The sequence below is a fragment of the Lotus japonicus genome, chromosome 2, assembly GCF_012489685.1.
Source record: "Lotus japonicus ecotype B-129 chromosome 2, LjGifu_v1.2".
Classification (NCBI taxonomy): domain Eukaryota; kingdom Viridiplantae; phylum Streptophyta; class Magnoliopsida; order Fabales; family Fabaceae; genus Lotus; species Lotus japonicus.
Window position 1 is genome coordinate 47672172 of NC_080042.1, and position 20833 is coordinate 47693004.

The 20833-nt window shown below is 39.1% G+C and overlaps 2 protein-coding genes across 2 annotated transcripts; both read left to right on the plus strand.

The window, feature by feature from the left end:
• Positions 1–7096: 7096 nt before the first annotated feature.
• LOC130738168 (protein ACCELERATED CELL DEATH 6-like) lies at positions 7097–13121 on the plus strand. The gene is made up of 3 exons (XM_057590091.1): positions 7097–8235; positions 9370–9914; positions 12288–13121. The coding sequence occupies exons 1-3, from the start codon at positions 7116–7118 to the stop codon at positions 12921–12923; spliced, it is 2301 nt and encodes a 766-aa protein (XP_057446074.1). The 5' UTR covers positions 7097–7115; the 3' UTR covers positions 12924–13121.
• An 812-nt stretch (positions 13122–13933) lies between these two features.
• On the plus strand, positions 13934–17300 carry LOC130738169 (protein ACCELERATED CELL DEATH 6-like). The gene is made up of 4 exons (XM_057590092.1): positions 13934–14146; positions 14810–15769; positions 15913–16466; positions 16577–17300. Exons 1-4 carry the CDS (start codon positions 14077–14079, stop codon positions 17216–17218), a joined length of 2226 nt encoding a protein of 741 aa, XP_057446075.1. The 5' UTR covers positions 13934–14076; the 3' UTR covers positions 17219–17300.
• Positions 17301–20833: the final 3533 nt, after the last annotated feature.

Here is a 20833-nt window from a genome sequence, read left to right on the forward strand (position 1 = left end):
TTGAAGAATTCTCGCCCTCGAACTTCGGTGCTGTTCGCCACGAACTGTTGTCTATCTCTACAGGGAGCATGGCGTCCGCCCCGTAAGTCATTCTGAACGGAGTTTCCCCTATAGTTGAGTGCTGCGTTGTGTTATACGACCAAATTACAATTGGAAGTTCTTCTAACCAAGCCCCCTTGGCCTCCGAGAGTCGGCGCTTCAAACCTCGCAGGATGACTTTGTTCGCCGATTCTGCCTGTCCGTTTGTCTGCGGATGTTCCACCGAAGAAAATCTCCTCTGAATGCCCATCTCTTCGCAGAACTCCTTGGTTTGATTACTTGCGAACTACGTCCCGTTATCCGAGACGATCGCCCTCGGTACTTCGAACCGGCAGACGATTCTCTTCCAGTAAAAACTTATGATTTTGGCTGCCGTAATGCTCGCCAGAGGCTCAGCTTCCACCCATTTGGTGAAGTAGTCCACCGCTACAAGGATGAACTTCATTTGCGACCTAGCGGTGGGGAAGGGCCTGACGAGGTCGACTCCCCACATGGCGAAGGGCCATGGGGAACTGATTGTGACTAATTGCCCCGGCGGAGCTCTAGGTAGGTCTTCAAATACTTGACACTTCTCGCATTTCCTCACAAACTCTGCACAGTCCTTCTTTATCGTAGGCCAATAGAAACCCGCTCTGAGGACTTTGCTCGCCAGCGACCTTCCTCCAATGTGGCTTGCACAAACCCCCTCATGAACCTCCGTCATAACAGCCTCGTATTTCTCAGGTGGAAGACATCTTAGGAGGGGTGAACTAAATCCTCGCCGAAAGAGTATCCCGTCGAGTAGCGTGTAGTGCCCCGCCTCTCTCTTTTGCGCCTTTGAGTATTTTACCACGTCGCTTGGTTCTCCCCCCAGAATATTGATGATGGGATTCATCCAAGTTTCCTGGCGATCAACCGAAGCCACCAACCCCCCCTCTATGTTGGGATTGGCGAGTGTCTCTTGAATCACACTCCGGTTGTTTCCAGGCTTCCTAGTTCTTGCTAGCTTCGCTAGGGCGTCTGCCCTTTGGTTTTGTGCCCTCGGCACGAATTCAACTACCACCTGTTGCAAACGACCCATGAGCAGCCGCACACGCTCCACATACTTTATCAAGACCGGCTCCTTTACCTGAAACTCCCCGTTGACTTGGTTTGCCACTAGCAGCGAGTCCATTCTTACTAGCAGACTGTCGATTTCCACCTCAATTGCCAGCTTTCAGCCCGCAATAAGAGCCTCGTATTCTGCTTGGTAATTGCTGGTTTTGAACTGGAATCTAAGGGACTGTTCCAACACCAACTCCCCGAGCCCCTGCAGCGTGACCCCAACCCCGCTTCCTTTGTCATTTGACGACCCATCGACAAACAATATCCATTGCGTGCTCACCTTTTCCCCTTCTTCCGGCGACAATTCCACCACAAAATCCGCTAAGGTCTGTGCGCCGACCTTCCCCCTTTTATCATACTGCAAGTCATATTCCGACAACTCTACTAACCACGCGACGAGCCTTCCTGACAAGTCTGGCTTCTGCAACACCTGTCTCAAAGGAAGGTCAGTTCTTATTTTTACCTGAAAGCTTTGAAAATACGGTCGTAGGCGTCTGGCGGTGACGAGGACGGTGAGTGCCGCTTTTTCTATCTTCTGATACCTGACCTCCGCCCCCTGAAGTGTATGACTTACGAAATAGACTATCTTTTTCTCTCCATCCACCTCCTGAAGGATCACCGAGCTTATTGTGTGATCACCGACAGAGAAGTATAAATGCAAAGGAAGGCCTTGGATAGGTTTCGAAAGGACTGGTGGTGCGAACAACATCTCCTTGAGTCCGGTGAAGGCTTCCTCGCGCTCTGAATTCCACTCAAATGTCGCGTTCTTCTTGAGGCATTTGAAGAACGGGGCCGACTTGTCGCCCGAGTGAGGGAGAAAACGGGATAAGGCCGTGATCGGCCCGGTTAGTCTCTGCACCTCCTTCACATTGCTCGGGCTTTTCATCTCCTGGATTGCCTTACACTTATCTGGATTGATTTCGATTCCTCTTGATGTAATCATGAAGCCTAAAAACTTCCCACCCCGTATGCCGAAAGAACACTTTTCCGGATTAAGCCTCATGTTATGCTTCCGAATCCTACCGAAGGCCTCCATCAAATCCTCATGATGGTTCGATCCCAAAACCGATTTAACGATCATATCGTCAACGTATACCTCCATGTTCCTTCCTACTTGGTCTTCAAAGACCCTATCCATCAACCGCTGATACGTCACCCCCGCATTCTTTAACTCGAAAGGCATAGTCTGGTAACAGTAGTTTACCCTTGCGGTCATAAAAGCTGTTTTGTCTTCGTCCGACGGATGCATCTTGATTTGGTGATACCCTAAACTCAGAAGTTCATTCCCTGAAGCTCCGTCTACCAGCTTATCTATGCTCCGCAAGGGATAGGAATCTTTTGGGCATGCCTTGTTCAAGTCTGTATAATCCACGCACATTCGCCACTTCCCGTTCGCCTTCTTGACCATCACCACATTTGCCAACCAGGTAGGGTACTTGATTTCCCGTATGAAGTCTGCTGCTAGCAACTTGTTTACCTCTTGCTGGATGGCCTTCTCTTTTTCGTTTCCCATTCTCCGGCGAGTTTGGGTTATAGGCTTAGCCCCTGGATTCAATGCCAGCCTGTGGCAAATGAAGTTTGGGTCTATACCTGGCATGTCTTTGTGACTCCAGGCGAAAAGATCTAAATTTTCGCCTAACAACTTTGATAGCCTTTGTTCTTGGTCCTCACTTAACTTGGTTCCTATCTTGATTATCTTCTCGCCAAACTTCAGCTCTTTGGTTTCTTCTATCGGCGTGGGCCTGTTAACACGTCCCTCGACCCTCGGGTCCAAACTTTCTTCTGGTGTCTCAACTTCGCTGCAACGGTGCCAGACTGAAGCGTTCTTCTTCCCATACCGATCCACAGCATTACAGTAGCATTCCCTTGCGAGCTCCACAACAACTCCCCCAATATGCCCATTCGACAACGGATACTTCACCGCCAGGTGGGCTGTTGAGATCACGACGCACAGACGATTTAAGGTGTTTCGCCCAATGATCATGTTGTGTGACCCTTCCGTCTCATGGATGAGATATTTAACGTTGAGCGTCCTAGCATTCCTTCACCCATACTTGCTCGCCCGCGAATCCCACCAGAGTTCCCTCATAAGGAGTGAGGTTTCCCTCGCTCATACCGAGCCGAGCAAACACTCCGCCGTAAATGATGTCCGCCGAACTTCCCTGGTCTAGAAGCACTCGTTGCATGGTGAGCTGATTAACACGGAGGGAGATCACGATCGGGTCATCTAAATGTGGCTTTATTCCGAAGAAGTCAGCAGACGAAAACGTGATATCTGGATGTTGAAAACCAAAAGGAATCTCTGTAACTGCATTCACCGCTCTGACGTATCGCTTCCGTGCTGCACTAGTGGCCCCTCCTCCGTCGAAACCTCCAACAATCGTGCCAACTTCTTTGGCCGTCGAAAACACATTGCCCCGCGTCGTGGCTGATTTCCCTGCCATAATCAGCTTTACCACCGCGCGTTGTAGAGCTCGACATTTTCCAGTATCGTGACCTGAGATTCGGTGATAGGCACACCATTCTGCTTCTACCTGTCCTTGAGAGAAAGGAGACTCCAGTCGTTGTATGGAATCTCGGTAGTGTTATCTGTATGGGGCATCAAGCTCCAGCGTTGTGTCTGTTACGCTCGTTTCCGCATCATGTCGTTCTAGGCGATTAATGGCGTCGTGAATCAGCCATTGCCAACCCGCTCCATCACTCGGTTCTTGAGGTTGAAGTTGCGCACCTCTTTTGTCCCTCGAGAAGGAAACCAAAGACTTTGCTTGCTCATCGTGCTGTTGCGACGGATCGTGTGCTCGCTCCAACCTTTCTCCATGTGATAGACGATGCTCCGCCATCGAGCCCTGCTGGTTTATCTAGGTGCACAAACAAAAGATCTTGAAAACTTAGAATTAAGGAATCTCTCCTCCCAATCACGGTCCACGAAGAAAACTTCAAAAAATCGCTCAGAAAAACGAGCTTCACTCCTCTAAATCACGATCCACGAAGAAAACTTCAAAAAATCGCTTAGAAAAACGAGCTTCACTCCTCTGAATCACGATCCACGTAGTCCGGGAATAGAAATCTACCGTTCCCCACAGACAGTGCCAATGTTCCGTGCTAGAACATAGAAAGGGAAGGTAGTACCCAAAGTGTGAGGAAAGTGATATGAATGCTTAGAGAGAGAAACTCTAACCGCTTAGAGAGAGAACATGTAACTGAATTTCAATGCTATTATTTCCCAAATGAGCTAAAAAGTCCCTTAGAATTGGTATTCCCCTCCTATTTATAGAGGTGGAGTTGGGCTTTGGCGCCCTTATCCTATCTAAATGAGCCAGTTGGGCCTCAGGAAGGGAGGCCCAAGGTCCTGACGCGTCCCACGCCCAAGGTTGAGTCTCCTGGGCGAGGGACCCTGGGGTCTCGTCCAGTCTAAGACTATATGTTATTTAGCAGAGGATCTTAGAGATAATTGGCCTTGTGGTGTGGTAGTGGTTCTGCGTTGTCTATTTGTTTTGGTTAAAGTTTTGGTTTTTGTTGTTGGTTGTCTTAGTTTTTTAGGCTTTTGCTTGTAGTTTTGAGTTGTTGGGTGTGTTTTTTTTTTCTTCTGGTTTTGCTGTTTCTTTCGTTTGGTCTCCCTTTTTAGGGAATTTTACTTCTCCTATGGTTATTAATAAATTATATATTTTTTCCTTCTAAAAAAAAGTTCAGACTTTTGATGTCTTCCAATTGGACTAGTTGTGTTTTTCTTCTCTTTTATTCAAAAGTAATACCTCTATCTCATAATAACGGTTTATTTTTTTTGAAAGGAATTTTTTTTTATTAATTATAGGAAAAACTTGAAGAGCTACAAGAAAAATTCAGCCCCCAAACAAGAAACAAAAACACCAGCCAACAGAAAGCCAACCAATAAAACAAAACCCAAAAAACTACAACCAAAATAAAATCGTCACTCATTTTTACGACGATCTCCAAATCTGTCGATATAAGATTTGGTAAAGACCTCCTTCGAACATTGATATACCACTCCAACTTGTTGACTAATAATGAAAGCGCGCTGAGCTCTTGTAAGAACTCCATCGGAATCATGAGCCTTTGGTAAAATCAAAGGATGGTTACTACTAGGGGAAAAAGTCAGCCCCTCATGCTCAAAGCAAACCTCTCGAAGATCGGGACAACAATCATAAACTGCAGGCGCAGTTGAATCCATTGCAAGAAACACATATGACTCCTTATTTTTTTCCCCTATTACGCGCACCTTTCTCGGACGCCCTCGCTTTTTTGAAACCAGAGCACTAGAAACCACCTCAAAATCTCCATGCTCCTTACCACGGGAAGGAGCACTCCGAGGACGACCTTGCTTTTTCTTCACAACCGAATCACTAGAAACACCCGATTCTCCCTAATCAATAGGATCTAGAGGACAACCCAAAGCACCCACTACAACCTCGTTACTCAAAACAACAAAATGGGGTCGCCAAACCCCCTCCACCTCCTCCAAGCTACCAGCATCTGCACCTTGTAAATCATGTGGAGACAAGCCTTGTCCCAAGACCAAACCGGCCCTATCCGAAAAAGAGCTTAAGACGATAGGGGATTCTAGGACAAGAGAAACACCATGGTCAATGATCAATGGATTACAACAAAAATCCACCTCTAACATCCCATGACCAAGCCGAAAGACCCAAGAAGATTGAGAGCCTCCTCAGGTAAATCTCGAACCAGAAAACCAGCAACAATCAGCCTGAGAAAATATGGCTTCCACCTCATGACTAGTAGAATCCCTCCTAATCACTTTGACAATATCGCTCCATAAATGAGCAGGGTGCGGAACCACCGCTTTCCGCTGCCAAATCAAGTCGTGAGAATGCTTCATCCTCTTAACTTTCACATCGTATCCATAGCGATGCACCCACTCCTTCTGGCTCTCCACCTTTGCTGATTTAACAGATAAATAGGCACCTCAAATTCTGAATCCATCCAACACCGACATAGCCGCATCAGCATTCTCCTTATTCACAAATCGAACAAAACCAAATCGAAATTTTCGTCCAATCTGTAAAACCCCATTAGGTTATTTATTATTTTATTATAATTATTATTATGATATATGGTAATTAATTAAGTACTTTTATTAGCCGCCGGTTTTACCGGTTTTGACCGGTTTCTAACCGGTTCAACGGTTTTTCACCTGTCCGGTTTTTTAGGTGTTTCAGACCGGCAAGCACTCCGGTTCCCGGTCGGACCGACCGGTCCGGTTTTAATAACACTTCTTACACATTCTTTGATTTCTGTAACAGCTTTCGCGTTTTTACATCTTGAGCTAGTAGCAATATCTGTGGATTTTCTTTGCACTCATGGTCTTCCTACGTTAAATTCAACTGTTTCTCTTTGAAATAATGTTTGGTTGGTTTAAACATTAACTAAAAAACTCCAAGGCACCACAAAATTTACCATTAATAATGGTAAGAGCTAGGGGACATAAGGGTGGGGAGGGGAAGGTCCAGGGTTCAATTCGAATCCTGGAAGGGAACTTTGAAGGGATTTTCTAACTTACTAACAATTAACCACTAACATTTGCTTATTAAAAAAAACTGAACTTTCTCATTTACAAAGATACCAGAGCATTGATGTCCTTTTATCTGTACAAAACTTACCTATTGTCTGAGGGTTGTTTAAATAAGCAATCCTATTTAAAGTTTGAATTAAATCACGTTTGTTATAGATGGATCAATACCATTTAAGATAGAGGTTGTCTAAATGACCCATGATAAAGTTTGGGTTAAATAACCCATCATCCAATCACATTGGAGTTTAGTGAGTTGGAATTTCCATATTTTATTTATTAATTTATTTCCAACTCATTTATCTCCAATGTGATTGGATGATGGGTTATTTAACCCAAACTTTATCATGGGTCATTTAGACAACCCCTTTAAGAATAGGTTGTTTACAAATTTCATATTAATTTAACATTCGGCATTGGCATGTTGTTCAGGCCTTCAGGGAGCAAAATGGGTGCTTCAAGATGTGAAGAATATTTTGAAGACAGCAAGGTCATTGTAGATACACCTCCACAAGAAACTAATAAAAATATGAAACTCTATGAATGGGGAAACAGAGCAATTGGGGCTGCTGATCATGGGTTAGAGGTTCAAAGCTGGACTTCGAAAATCGAAACAATGGCTATACCGGCCTCAGTAAACAATGTGGTGAGTAGTGGTGAGCAACACATGAAGGTAGAGAACATGGAAACCAAAACTCCCTCTGAATCTGAAGAGATTTCAGAAATAGAACCCGCAGCGGCGGCACTAGCTGATGACAACACTTCGAACCGACGAAGCGTTCAATTCCAGCCCATATTTCGTTTAGTAAGTGATTGTGATGAGTGCTCACAGAAGATATATCAATGTATTGTGAGTTCCAAAAATGAAAATACTGATGGCGATGGTGAAATGCTGCAAGACATTGAGCCAGGTCTAGCTGAGAGCGTGAAAGCACAACACGGTCACAGCAAGGAGCCATGGAAATTGCTAAGAGAAGCGCGTCTTTCAAACAAGGGCCACAACAATAATTACTGGAACGATCTCCTTCAGAAGGATGGCATTTTCAAGCTGAAAAATCCTCTTGGTGACACGCTTTTACACGTCGCGGCCGAGAAGGGAGACGAGCAGTTCGTGAAGAAGATTGTTCGAGGAGCCGCTGATCTTTTGACTGTAAAAAATTTGAACGGCGATACCGCGCTACATGTTGCTGCGAAAGCCGGTCATTTTTCTGTTCTTAAGAAGTTGATTGCTGCTCACTTCAAAAACTCAGAAAATTGCCACATTGCAATGGAGAAAATCCTTGAGAAGAACAATGAAGGTAATGGTTTTTTCCATGAGGCGTTGATCAACGGTCACGATGGAGTGATGGATTTTCTGGTTTCTCATGGTGGGAATTTGAAGGAAGTGGCTGAAAGAGCTGCATTGTCCGTGACAAGTTATGAAAAGAAATCAGGTGTGTGCTTGGCAATTGAGTTTGGCTATAAGAATGTTGTTGGTCTAGCATTGACTGAAGTAATTCCCAAAGACCCCAACTATGTTCCTGAAGGAAAATCACTTCTTCTTGCAGCAATCATCAAACGGGATGAAGGTGCGTGTTTACACATTTCTACAAATTCTCATTCATTTCTAAGTAAATTTTGAAGGGTTTTATTTTTTTGGGAAAGGGTTTTGAAGGGTTAATTGCACTTTTAGTGACCTTGGTTTAGAGAATGTGTAATTTACTAATTTTAGTTAATTGTTTCAGGAGAGTTGCACACTCAAAGTTTTAATTCCTGCAAATCAAGTCCTCATTCATTATTATTCCACTTTAATAGTTAATCGATGAAGAGTGCGGGACTAAGGTGTCCGTAAAGGCAAAACACAAAAACAAAATGTCTCTACTACAAAAGGTAGAGCCACTATTAAGTAAAAATTGAAGAGAACCAAAACTAAGGAGACAATAAAAAATACGAAGAAACATTCCTCAATTCAACCCAAATTTATCTAAAGAATTCGCAATTGAATTGGCTCTCGAAATATATGACCCCACACCACATAGGAAAACTCGGCAATGAGAACTCGAATCTGGGCAATCAATGACAGAATCTGGGCAATCAATGACGCACAAGAATGAGTACCTGCACACCATAAGCTAAATAACTAAATGCTACAAGCTAAATCAGAGTCAATATCAACCTTCAGGAGGGAACCAACATATAACAGAGAGATTAAGATTATTATTTTAGTTAAAACTCTTAAAATCTCATTTTTTAAGAAAAATCTTCACAAGTTGAATCAATTTAATCATTGTAGACATTATTCCCATCAAAATATAATAATTAAAATATGAAATCAATAAAATATATTAAAAAAAAACAATCAATTTTCTCACATATTTAAACCCTAATCTATATCTTTTTAAATCTAACATTTTTTTACTATTTTTTACCTTTTAAAATTGGATCAAATATCAGAAACCAGAATTTTTGCCAATTCATACATAATCTAATCAGACATAATCTAAATTAAAGAGACTAAAATACAACTAAGCCAATTTTGAACAAAAAAATCTAATCAGACATTTTGTTACTTTTAATTTCAAAAATTGAACTTTCTTATTAATTTCAAAAGTTGAACTTTCTTATGATTGTTGTTTTTTTAAATTCAACCGCGTGAGGCATTTTTTCACATTTTCCTTCTTAAATTAGACTACTAATAGATGATTATTTGTGGAATATTGCAGATATTTTAGATACTATATTGACAAAAAAGCCAGAATGGATCCATTTAACGGACACAGAAGGAAGAATTCCTCTACACTATGCAGCATCAATAGGCTATCTTAAAGGAGTTAAATACCTTCTTAAAAAATGTGCTTCCTGCGTCATGGAAAGGGACATACATGGATTCTTGCCAATTCATTTGGCTTCTTACTCAGGCCAGGTTACAGTAGTTCAAGAACTGCTCAAATCAGAGTTCTGCCCGGACACTAGAGAGATACTCGACAATGGCGGCCGAAATATTCTTCATCTTGCAGTTCAGAGTGGGAAGCATAATGTGGTTAAGTACATCTTGCACGCCGCTAATTCTAACCATGAACTTGAAAACATGATAAATGAACAGGACTGTAATGGAAACACTCCTTTGCATTTGGCTACCATGTACTGTCATCCCAAAATAGTGCATTCCTTGACATGGGATAGAAGAGTTGGTCTTGCTTTAGTCAACAGAAAAGGTCAAACAGCTCTTGATGTTTTTGAGAATTCTGAAAATCCCACCCTTAGACAGGTAAGTATCATACACTTTATCTTTCCCAAATGTTCATAAAATGTTATGTGAGTCAGTTATTATGATTTGTGAAAAATGAAATCTCTTGTTCTTTGATTCACATTACAACTAATTTAGAACTAATAACAGAATAGTAAACAGAATGTGACAAACTAACTTACTAGTTAAGGCATTTAGCTTAACTAATCCTAACCATAAGTTATCTTTCTAACAGAAATGCTAAACTGATTTTTCATCAGTTTACATATCCCTCAAGCTAAGGCATATATATCAATCATGACCAGCTTGGATACAATTAACTAATATGAACTAGGATGAAGAAACTTGGTATGAAGATAAGCTAATTGATCCTTAGAATTAGGAATAGGCAATAGATGAATGATATCTGCTAGAAGCTTTTCTCGAACCAAATGACAAACAATTTCTACGTGCTTTGTTTGTTCATGGAAGGTTGGATTTTGGGCTATCTGGATAGCAAACTTTTTTTCACAATAGAGGGCTACAGGTATAGAAATCTGTTGCTGAAGATCAGACAATAAGAGAAAAGTATCAAAGTAATCCAAACCTTCCGTTTGTGTATATCCCTTAGCCATTATCTGATCCAATGACTTTAATTTTTTTTAAGAAATTGAGTTTCAATGAGGGAGACAAAATTAGTGAGATGGGTTTTGGTCATTGATTTTGTTTTCATTAGTTTGAGCCAATTTGGACCAGATTTATTCCTAGGAGGGATGGAACATGATATGGTCCCCAAATATCAAGATGAATGAAATCAAAAATAGATATAGACATAGTAGTTTTAGAAGGAAAAGACTTTTTGTTTTGTTTCGAAAATTGACATACATCACACGGTTTTGAAGAAACATGAGATACTTTAAGTATTGTTGTTGAACAATGTTTTAACACCTAAGGGAGGGATGGCCTAATCTATAGTGCCATACATCAGGGAGAGGAATGTCACTACGGGAGTATCCGAAGTAGAAAAAACATGTATTTGAGAGGGAAATGCAGCTATGCTGTGCAGTGGGATTGTCAACACATATAGTCTACCTTGAAGATTAGCTCTGTCATCTTCATGGGATTCAGATCCTGTGAATCACAATAAGAAAAAAGAAAGCAGAGATTACAATGCAAGGCAGAGGTTAGTTTATAGCAACATTAGAAAGTTTGAATGAAAAATTTGGAATGTAAAACACATTAGTCAAAAGTCAAAACTAATGTGTCAGTAAGATAAATGGTTCCACTATATTGTGCAATGTTGATTTGGCAATTTGGGAGACAAACATGAAAATGAGAAATCAAAGAAGAGCTGAAATGGTCTGCTTTCCTCAGAATCTAATATCAATGGAGAAGGAGATGTACCTGAGTGGAGGAAGTTGTGATATTATGGGGGCTCACTAAACTTGAAATGTGGGAAGTAGCAGAAGGACCTGAAAATGGAAAGAGGGACAATAAACTTTAAATTTTCTCCTCGATGAAACCAAGTGAAGAGTACCTAAATGAAGAATCCTTAGCCAATACATTTGTTTACAGATTTCTTTCATTGATTCAAAATAGTATGATTAGTCTGGCCACAATGTGTGCACTGCTGTGTAGAGGAAGATCTATTCCCAATTGTCCAATAGGAGGGCGACCACAGCCTTGAGAAACTGAGGATGACAACTTTGAACTTTGAGAAGGTGTTCCTTTTACTTGAACAGAAAATGTAGCAAGTGCAGGTAGAAGACCCGTGTTGAGTACTCCCCCTTGTTGAATGATCTGGAGAAGAATTGGCAGCCATAACTGTGATGAAAGCCTAGAAGAATAACAAGGAATGCAACTAGAAGCTTGGAAGAAGAGCGAAAGTTAGAATGACGGAGAGGATTTAAATCTGATACCATATTATGATTTGTGAAAAATGAAATCTATTGTTCATTGATTCACATTTCTGTTTTTATACAGTGTACAACTAATTGAGAATTGAAATCAGAATACAAAAGAGAATGTAGCAAACTAACTTACTACCTGAGGGGCTTAACTTAACTAATCCTAACCATATATAAGATATCTTTCTAACAAAAAGCTAAACTGATTTTTCATCAGTTACATCAGTAGTCAAATTTTAGAAATTTCCAAAATATATATAGCATTTCTAAATCTTTCAAAGGAACACTGGAGATCTATTCTGGGGAAAACTTTTCCATGACCACTAATTGTGCCCTCCTTCTTAATTGAATTTGAATCTCCTAATGGATTAATAAGTGATTGTTTATTGTTTTAAATCAACATAATGTGGAACATAGCAACTAGAGTAAAATACATGAATATTATGTTTATCTTAGATTACATCTTTCTTTAACCTTTGAAAGGCTGGTAACACAATTTTATTTACAGCGGCTAACATGGACCGCATTAAAATCTGCTGGTGTACGATCCGTTGAGCCAAAGTCATTGGCAATCAAGGTCCCTCCAAAGAGTACATATAATTTTTTGCAGCAAGAGGCCCCAACCATGGATCACTACAAAGACAGAATCAGCACACTTATGCTAGTTTCAACCCTTATAATTACAGTAACATTCGCCGCAGGTTTCACTATTCCAGGGGGTCTTAATAACTCAGGTTCACAAGAAGGAATGGCTGTGATGCTACATCACATATGGTTTAAAATATTCATTTTCTGCATTACAATATCAATGTACGGTGCCATTAGTGTTACCATCATTCTCATTTGGGCTCAGCTCGGAGATATAACTTTGGCACTTCTCGCGCTTGAAGTGGTAAGTCCTCTTTTGGGAATAACTCTTGCGACACTGTCTCTGGCATTTTTGGCAGGGATTCACCTTGTTATAAAGAGCCTCAGTTGGCTAGCCACTACTTCCTTGGCCATGGGTTTCATATTCATTTTCATGCTGTTGTTGCTCTACACTATGCTCTGGTTCCCTTCATCAACAAGCAAACTAGTTATCAGATATATATCCTACTACCCTTTTCTGCTGTTGGCATCATTGGTTGAACCAGATGAAGACTAGCTCTAAGGTATAAAGTAATATCATGGCAACTAAAATCATTATGACTTATTAAAGGTATTCGTCTCATTTCAACTTAATAGTATTATTTTGTGGGATGAAAGTTATAGATAGTATTTCAGTAGTTGCCTTGGTAATGCGTTGGTGACTATATCTGCAATTTGATCTTCAAATTTTCAATACTCAAGATGAATTTCTTTAGTTGCGCCTCAGCTTCTCTAATGAAGTGATATTTGATTGCTATATGCTTTTTTCTGCTCGATCTAATGCATTGGATTCTTTGCCGTTGTGTTGCTGATTTGTTGTTGGAGTGGATTGTATTATGGCAATTTGGCTTTTCTCCAGTATGAAATTATTGCTTCATTGTCTGTATATTTCTTATTTTGTATGAATTTATGTACATTAAAACAAAAGTTCTAATTCTAATTCTAAGGACAGAAATAGACTTCAAAAAAACTGCCTAATCTAGATAAGACGTTCATCAAGCATGACTATGAACCTTCGAACGTGTTCCTCTGAACGTCTTCGACGTGGGATCGTGTTGTACAAATCGTGGCATCTCCAGACCAGACTCTATCTTCGAATTCAATGCTCGTTACTGTTCCTCGAATTCAATCCTCCAATCCTGACTAATTCGTTGGGTTTTAAGGACAATATTTTATTTTTGAAAGGCAATATTGCCTAAGTATAGATTGTGGTTTTCATGATGGGCCAACTATCTTCCTCTACGTCATTATCATGACTCAGAAACTCATTCTCGCTCACGTAGGCATGTCCTCTTGTGTTATTTTATGCAACATTTTCTTAATATTAATTAGACTCCAGCTTTACATATGAATGCAAGATGGAGAAGTTGAATGCGGGTCTCAAATTGACACAATCGGTGCTAAATTTCCAAGTAGAACACCGTTCATATCACATGCTAGCAAGGTGCAAAGGACATGTTTATTTTATTTAATTTCAAGTGGCTACTACATTATATCATGTTACCTTCATTCTTAGTCTTTCTTTATTTTTCATTTTCACGTGCATGCTTGCAAGTTGCAAGTAAGGGTATGGTTCCAAATTCCTAATAAATACTAGCCAGTTGAAGTTCGATTGAATCACAGTGGAGAAGCTAAGCACGTCGAAGGATTTCAGCGTTCTATTCCATTGTATGAGTGCTGGTGCTAGTAAAACTTCTCTGTCTTACCAAGGAGGAAACGTCAAATTTCAAAGCATTCGAGGTTCGCATCTGTACTTTCATATAACTTACTCGAGCATAATTTTATTTTATCAAAATACGTGTTCTCCTGAACAGAAAATTCTACTTCTTGGACAATTAGTATCCCATCGCCATCTACTTGTTTTCCCCATTCAATTTCTCTTGAGTGCGCACGATGCAAGCGATAATTCAATTCGTAGTAATCTTTTACTATTGCTCTCCATCTTAGAGGGGTAGCAGTGTAGCCCCTCTAAATCACACATTTCATTTTCATGATTGAACAATTAATTGAAAACAAAGTCAATGGTTAATATTTTCATGAGAGAGGTTGGGGAGAGACACTACACGAAATGATCAAAATTACATTTTTACTGTATTAATACTTGGACAGTTGGACATTTATGCCGTTGATAACTCACACATTGATTAGAAATATGACTAAGATAATCAGAATATATGATAAGGCAATCCTCAACTTGTGACTTAGCTTAACTTTTTGGATTGAGATATTGTAGATTTTAATATAGTATGAGAGTCTATCATAAATCTGCTTTAGATGAGTGGTGTGTCGAAAAGTCTCACATTAACTAACTTATGGCTTGTGTTAGATCTCGCTAATTCTAATAGGTGTATTTTGGTTGAATTTATTTATCAAAGGAAAAACTAATTGTCTGTTGAGGTTCAGGGAGCATAATGGGGGCGTCAAAACGTGATAGTATGAGTGGTGAACATTACAGGAAGGTAGAGAATTTTGAAAGCAAAACTCCCTCTGAGTCAGAAATAGAAGCCACAGCCGGACACCCTCATGACAACACTTTGGATCTACAAAGCCCTCAAATCCGGACCATTTTAGGTTTGGTAGAAGACTGTGATAAATGCACAGATAAGATATGTCAATTCATTGAAGGACCCAAAAATGACATTGCTGGTGATGGTGAAATGCAAGAGGGTCTCGTTGAGTTCGTTAAAGAAAAACATGGACACAATAAGAACAACTGGAAGTTGCTAAGAGATGCGTATCTTTCAAAGAAAGATTATAACAAAATTAATAATCTTTCTAATTTATGGAATGATCTCCTTGAAAGTGAGATTTTCGAGCAGAAATCCCCTGTGGGAAATACGGTGTTACACATAGCTGCTGAGAATGGAGATGAAGACCTTGTGGAGGAGATTGTTCGTCAAGCCCCTTATCTGTTGACTGAAAAAAGTTTCAGTGGTGATACTGCACTGCATGTTGCTGCTAAAACTGGCCACTTCTCTGCTCTTCAGAAGTTGATTGTTGCTCACTTCAAAAATTCATCAGAAAGTTATTACAAAATCCAGGAGGCAGAGGAGAAGGCTCTGGAGAAAATCCTTGAGAAAAACAATGATGGAAATACATTCTTCCACGAGGCCTTAATCAATGGTCGCCATGGAGTGATGAATTTCCTGCTTTCTCATGGTGATAGTAATTTGAAAAAAGTGGCTAAGGGAGCTGCGTTATCCGTGACGAGTAATGAAAAGAAATCAGGTGTGTATTTGGCAATTGAGTCTGGCTACAAGCATGTTGTTGATCAAGCATTAAGTGATGTAATTCCAAAACACTCAAACTATATTCCTCAAGGAAAATCTCTTCTTCTTGCAGCAATCATCAAAGAGGATCAAGGTAAGCGCGTACATATCTAAGTTTCATATGCTTACTTGTTCGTTACTTGAATTAAAATTTATAAATTAAGTTGCACTTTTTCATGATTTTTAACTTCCTTCTTAAATTAGACTACGTACTAATAGTTGTGAAATATATGGTAGATATTTTAGAGACTATATTGGCAAAAATGCCCAAATGGATCCATTTATCGGACACCCAAGGAAGAATTCCTCTACATTATGCTGCTTCAACAGGTTATCTTAAAGGTGTTCAGAATCTGCTTAAAAAATGTGATTTCTTCGTCATGGAAATGGACAAAAATGGATTTTTGCCAATTCATTTGGCTTCTTGCACTGGCCAGGTTAAAGTAGTTCAGGAATTGTTGAAATCAGACTACTGCCCGGATCCAAGAGATATAGTTCACAAGGATGGCCGAAATATTCTTCATCTTGCAGCTCAAAGTGGAAAGTTTAATGTTGTAAAGTACATCTTGCACGCTTCTTCTTCTTCTTCTTCTAATCATGGACTTGTAAAGATGATAAATGAGCAGGACTGTAATGGAAACACTCCTTTGCATTTGGCTACCATGTATTGCCATCCCAAAATAGTGCATACCTTGACATGGGATAAAAGAGTGGATCTTTGTTTGGTTAACAGAAAAGGTCAAACAGCTCTTGATGTTTTTGGGTATTCTGGAAATCCCTCCCTTAGACAGGTAAGTGTCTTTCCCCAATGTTCATAAAATTAATTTTATGTGGGTCAGTAGTCAAGTTAAATCTATATTTATCATTTGAAATTAAGTTGGTAACAAATTTTAATTTACAGAGGCTAACATGGACTGCATTAAAATCTTCTGGTGTACGATCTGCTGAGCCAAAGTCATTGGCAGCCATGGTCCCTCCAGAAACTACATACATCAATTTATTGCAGCAAGAGGGTACAGACATGGATCCGTACAAAGATAGAATCAACACACTTATAGTGGTTTCAACCCTTATAATTACAGCAACATTCGCCACAGGTTTCGCATTGCCCGGGGGTATTAATGGCTCAGGTGATCCAGGGCCAGGTATGGCTGTGATGCTACATCACATATGGTTTAAAATATTCATCTTTTGCAATACAATATCAATGTACGGTGCAATTAGTGTCACCATCATTCTCATTTGGGCCCAGCTGGGAGATATTACTTTGGCACTCCTTGCGCTTAAAGTTGCAAGACCTCTTCTTGGAATAACTCTTGCGACACTGTCTCTGGCATTTTTGGCTGGGGTGCACCTAGTTATAAGGGATCTAACTTGGCTAGACACTTCTTTCTTGGCCATGGGCTTGTTTTTCATCTTCATGTTGTTGTTGCTGTACACTATGCTCTGGTTCCCCTCATCAACTAGCAAACTAGTTCTCAGACATATATCCTACTACCCCTTTCTACTGCTGGCATCATTGGTTGAACCTGATCAAGACTAGTTCTTAGGTTTAAAGAATGATGTAGCAACTAAAATCATTATGACATTATTAAAGGCATTTATCTCATTTATCGACTTTTAAAGTGTGTTTGAATGCTTTCAAAGTTATTTGAACTTGAATAATTTAGTTTTTAGATAAGATATTTACTTTTTTCTTTTAATTAAGTGTGACCCAATCCCTAAAATGATGGAGTTTGTTTTTTATTTTGTTATTTTCAGGCGTATTAAATTCAAGTAGCATCAATGAAATAGTTATCATTTACGATAATTATTGGAATTTATTTTCTCTCATCTTTTTCTCTTATGTTATCTTTTTTTTTGTTCACATTAAACTAAAACCAACAAGTGGTATCTAGAGCTCTCTTTTTACCGACATGTGAAAATGGATGTTGAATTAAATTTCTCACAAGTTGCACTTCAAGTCTTTAATGGAGAAAACTACGATCTCTTAGCTGTCAAAATGGAGGTTTACCTAAAGGCTGCCAATCAATGAACCATGGCCTGGATCAAGAATAATAAGCAAAAAAAAAAACCAAAAAGCAAAGTCAAAATCATGCATTATTGCTGGTGTTTCAGAAACCATCTTCAGTAGGATCATGATTCCCAAATTAGCGAAAGTAATTTTGAGTTTGGGATGACTTGAAGGAGGAATATGCTGGTGGTGAAAGCGTACAAAGTATACAAGTGCTTAATTTAATGAGAGAAGTTGAGTTGTGATGACCGGGATTTATATGATGTTTTTAGGGTTTTTCCTTGCTTCTTTTAAGTCTTTTTGTTGAGTCTCATGTAGTGCTTCATGCATTCTCATGCATTTTTACTTTTATTTGTGCATTTGCGTTAGTTTAGCAATTTTGTAGTTTTATAAGGGTCTTTCTTGCATTTTTATAAAGTTTAGGTCTTGCATGTGTTTCCATTTGAATTGTGAGGACTATTGTGCTTTAAACCCTTTGAATTTCTTGATATTTTTCTTTGTCTTGGTCCTTAAGTATTTCAGCTGATAACTCATGAAGAGGGAAGGCTAAAAAGCATGAAGAATTGATGGAAACATTCAAAGGGGGGTTACAAGAAGCTAAAAAGTCATCAGAACGTGTGGCTGGCGCTCAAGCGCCAGCCTTCCAGTAGCAAGGAAGCTTGTTTCTGCCATATGGGCGCTCAAGCGCCCTAGGGCAGCGCTTGAGCGCCCCTGCTCGACCCTTTTGCCTATAAATAGGATTCTAGTCATTTTCTTTGGTATCTTTTCATACTTTGTAAAATTCAGAGGTAGAGGATCACCTAGGAGAATGAGAGAGGGCTTACAAGCTTGTAATTCAGGTTCTTAGTGAGCAACCACCATGAACAGGAAGGGGAAACATTAGAGGCACGAGTTTTTCGCTCTCAACTCAGTTTAGATAATCACTATCACAAACAATATTAGTTCAAACCATTTCAATGCTAAAAGTACTGAAACTCATAAAGATCATAAATAATCATGTCAAATAGATAAGTTAAAATCATGTTAATAAGTGAAGACATTTAAAATCTGAAATTTAATGTAATAGGGTCACACATGTAGAACCGTGAGGTGGCTCCATCTCGCTGATAGCCCTCTCCTCCTAAGGGATGACCTCTCCGATAGGGGCGGCTCCATCTAGCGGATAGCCCTTTCCTTTATCAAGTCACATTGTGTCATCGGGGGAAGCTACATCTCGTTGATAGCCCTTTCCTCTTAAGGATTATCTTACCCAAGAGGCGGCTCCATCTAACGGATAGCCCTCTCCACCCGTAATCATGTCATATCTCATCAATCTCATCGGGGGAAGCTACATCTCGTTGATAGCCCTTTCCGTGCACTGGCGGCTCCATCTAACGGATAGCCCTCTCCTCCCGGAATCAACTAGCTAGATGCACCTAGGCCGTTACCTCCGCTACGGCTACGGGGTTCTATCAAGGATTCCCCAAAACCATTTTCTCAAACCAATACAAGTCTTATCAACAGTCTCAAAATCAGCTTTCAAATGCTCATCAAAGCTTTTCAAAATAACATTCTCAACATCAACTTTTCAATGCTCATCAAAGCTTTTCAAGTTCACGATTTCAATTTCACATAATTTCAAAATTTTATCCAACTATGAAGAATAACCACGATTGTTTTATGCAATCCTACGACCACCGAACGATCCACTCGCCGTCGAATCTGAACACAAAATTAACCTCAAACCTTCAGCATTTATTACCCTTTTGACATACTACCAATGAACAACCATAAAATCCCCAAATGTGTAACTAAAACCCTAAGAATAATTCTACTTAATTCTAAACTGTGCTATAATATTATTACTAGAAATTAAACCCGTGCTTTGCACGGATAATGCACGAGTTTGTTTTAAGTTATGTGTCTATTATTTGTAACAATAATATAAGTAATATAAGAAAAAATTATTCAATAGTAGATAATTAAGAATATGATAGATGTAATGAAATGTACACAAATTTTTAAGTATATTAAAGCACATGTTTTATGTTGTGCTTTAATAGAAATTATTTTAAGTTCATTTGGTGATAATATGTTTTAATAGTAAAGCACTCTCAATAATAAGCAAAAGTATGAAAATATATAATTAGAGTTGAATAATTTAGTCTTTGTTTGTGTAAAATATTTTATAAAAGAAAAAGACTTTTATAAAGTGGTATTTATATCTTTCTTTCATTTTTTAGCCTTAAAAGTAGTACTTTCAGTTGAAACTTTATGAAAAGTGTGCTACTGGAAGTTTAATGTTGAAATATTTTTGTCTCTTTCTTCCCAAAATTATTTGTTAATAAATATTATTTTCTTATTGAATTTAATTTTTAATATTTGTGAAATACAAAACTCAAGTAAATTTTAAGTTTATGGATGTTTTTATTTAATGTAAGTAGTTGAATAGTTTTTTACAATATATATATTTTCAATTTCAATTTTATTATTGTTTAACATATTTATTACAAAGTTTTTTGTTTGTTTGGATGCTTTCAATACAATGCAACACTTAAGTTTTGCTTTTGTATTTAATGCAAAAACTCAAGTGTGCTTTACATATATATATATAGATTGAAATTTTGTGTTGTAGGAATACCTCAATGGAATCAATAGTGTCACCTTGATATGATGAATACCCTACTCCTCTTTCCTTGGTGCACGAATCCCTAACACTCAAATTAATGCCCAAAGTCTCTTCACTGCCGAATAGTAATTTGGTTCAAGGTTGTGTATTTATGGAGGGGTTTAGTGGTTCTTTGGAGGGGGAGAATTCAGACTTGAGGAAGAAAGGAACAGAGGCGGCGATGAGGGTTCATGAATAATAGAAGAAAGGAAGAAGGAATTGGTACTGGACGGGTTTTATGACTTAGTGGGTAGTTAATTTTCTTTTTTTTAGAGAATTAGGAAGTGGGTTACGTGAACCCCTTCTCCATACTCTCTGATCCTTTTTTTTTTTTCTTTTTTCTTTCTTACCATTATTATATATAATAAAGATAATATCAATAATAATTAAAACTATATTCACACTAAACGAGTCGTTTCAACATTATAACCCTTTTCAAGTCTCATTGAATAATGCATTGTCAACTTTAGTTGCTCTTGAGTGAATGATTCCCAGAA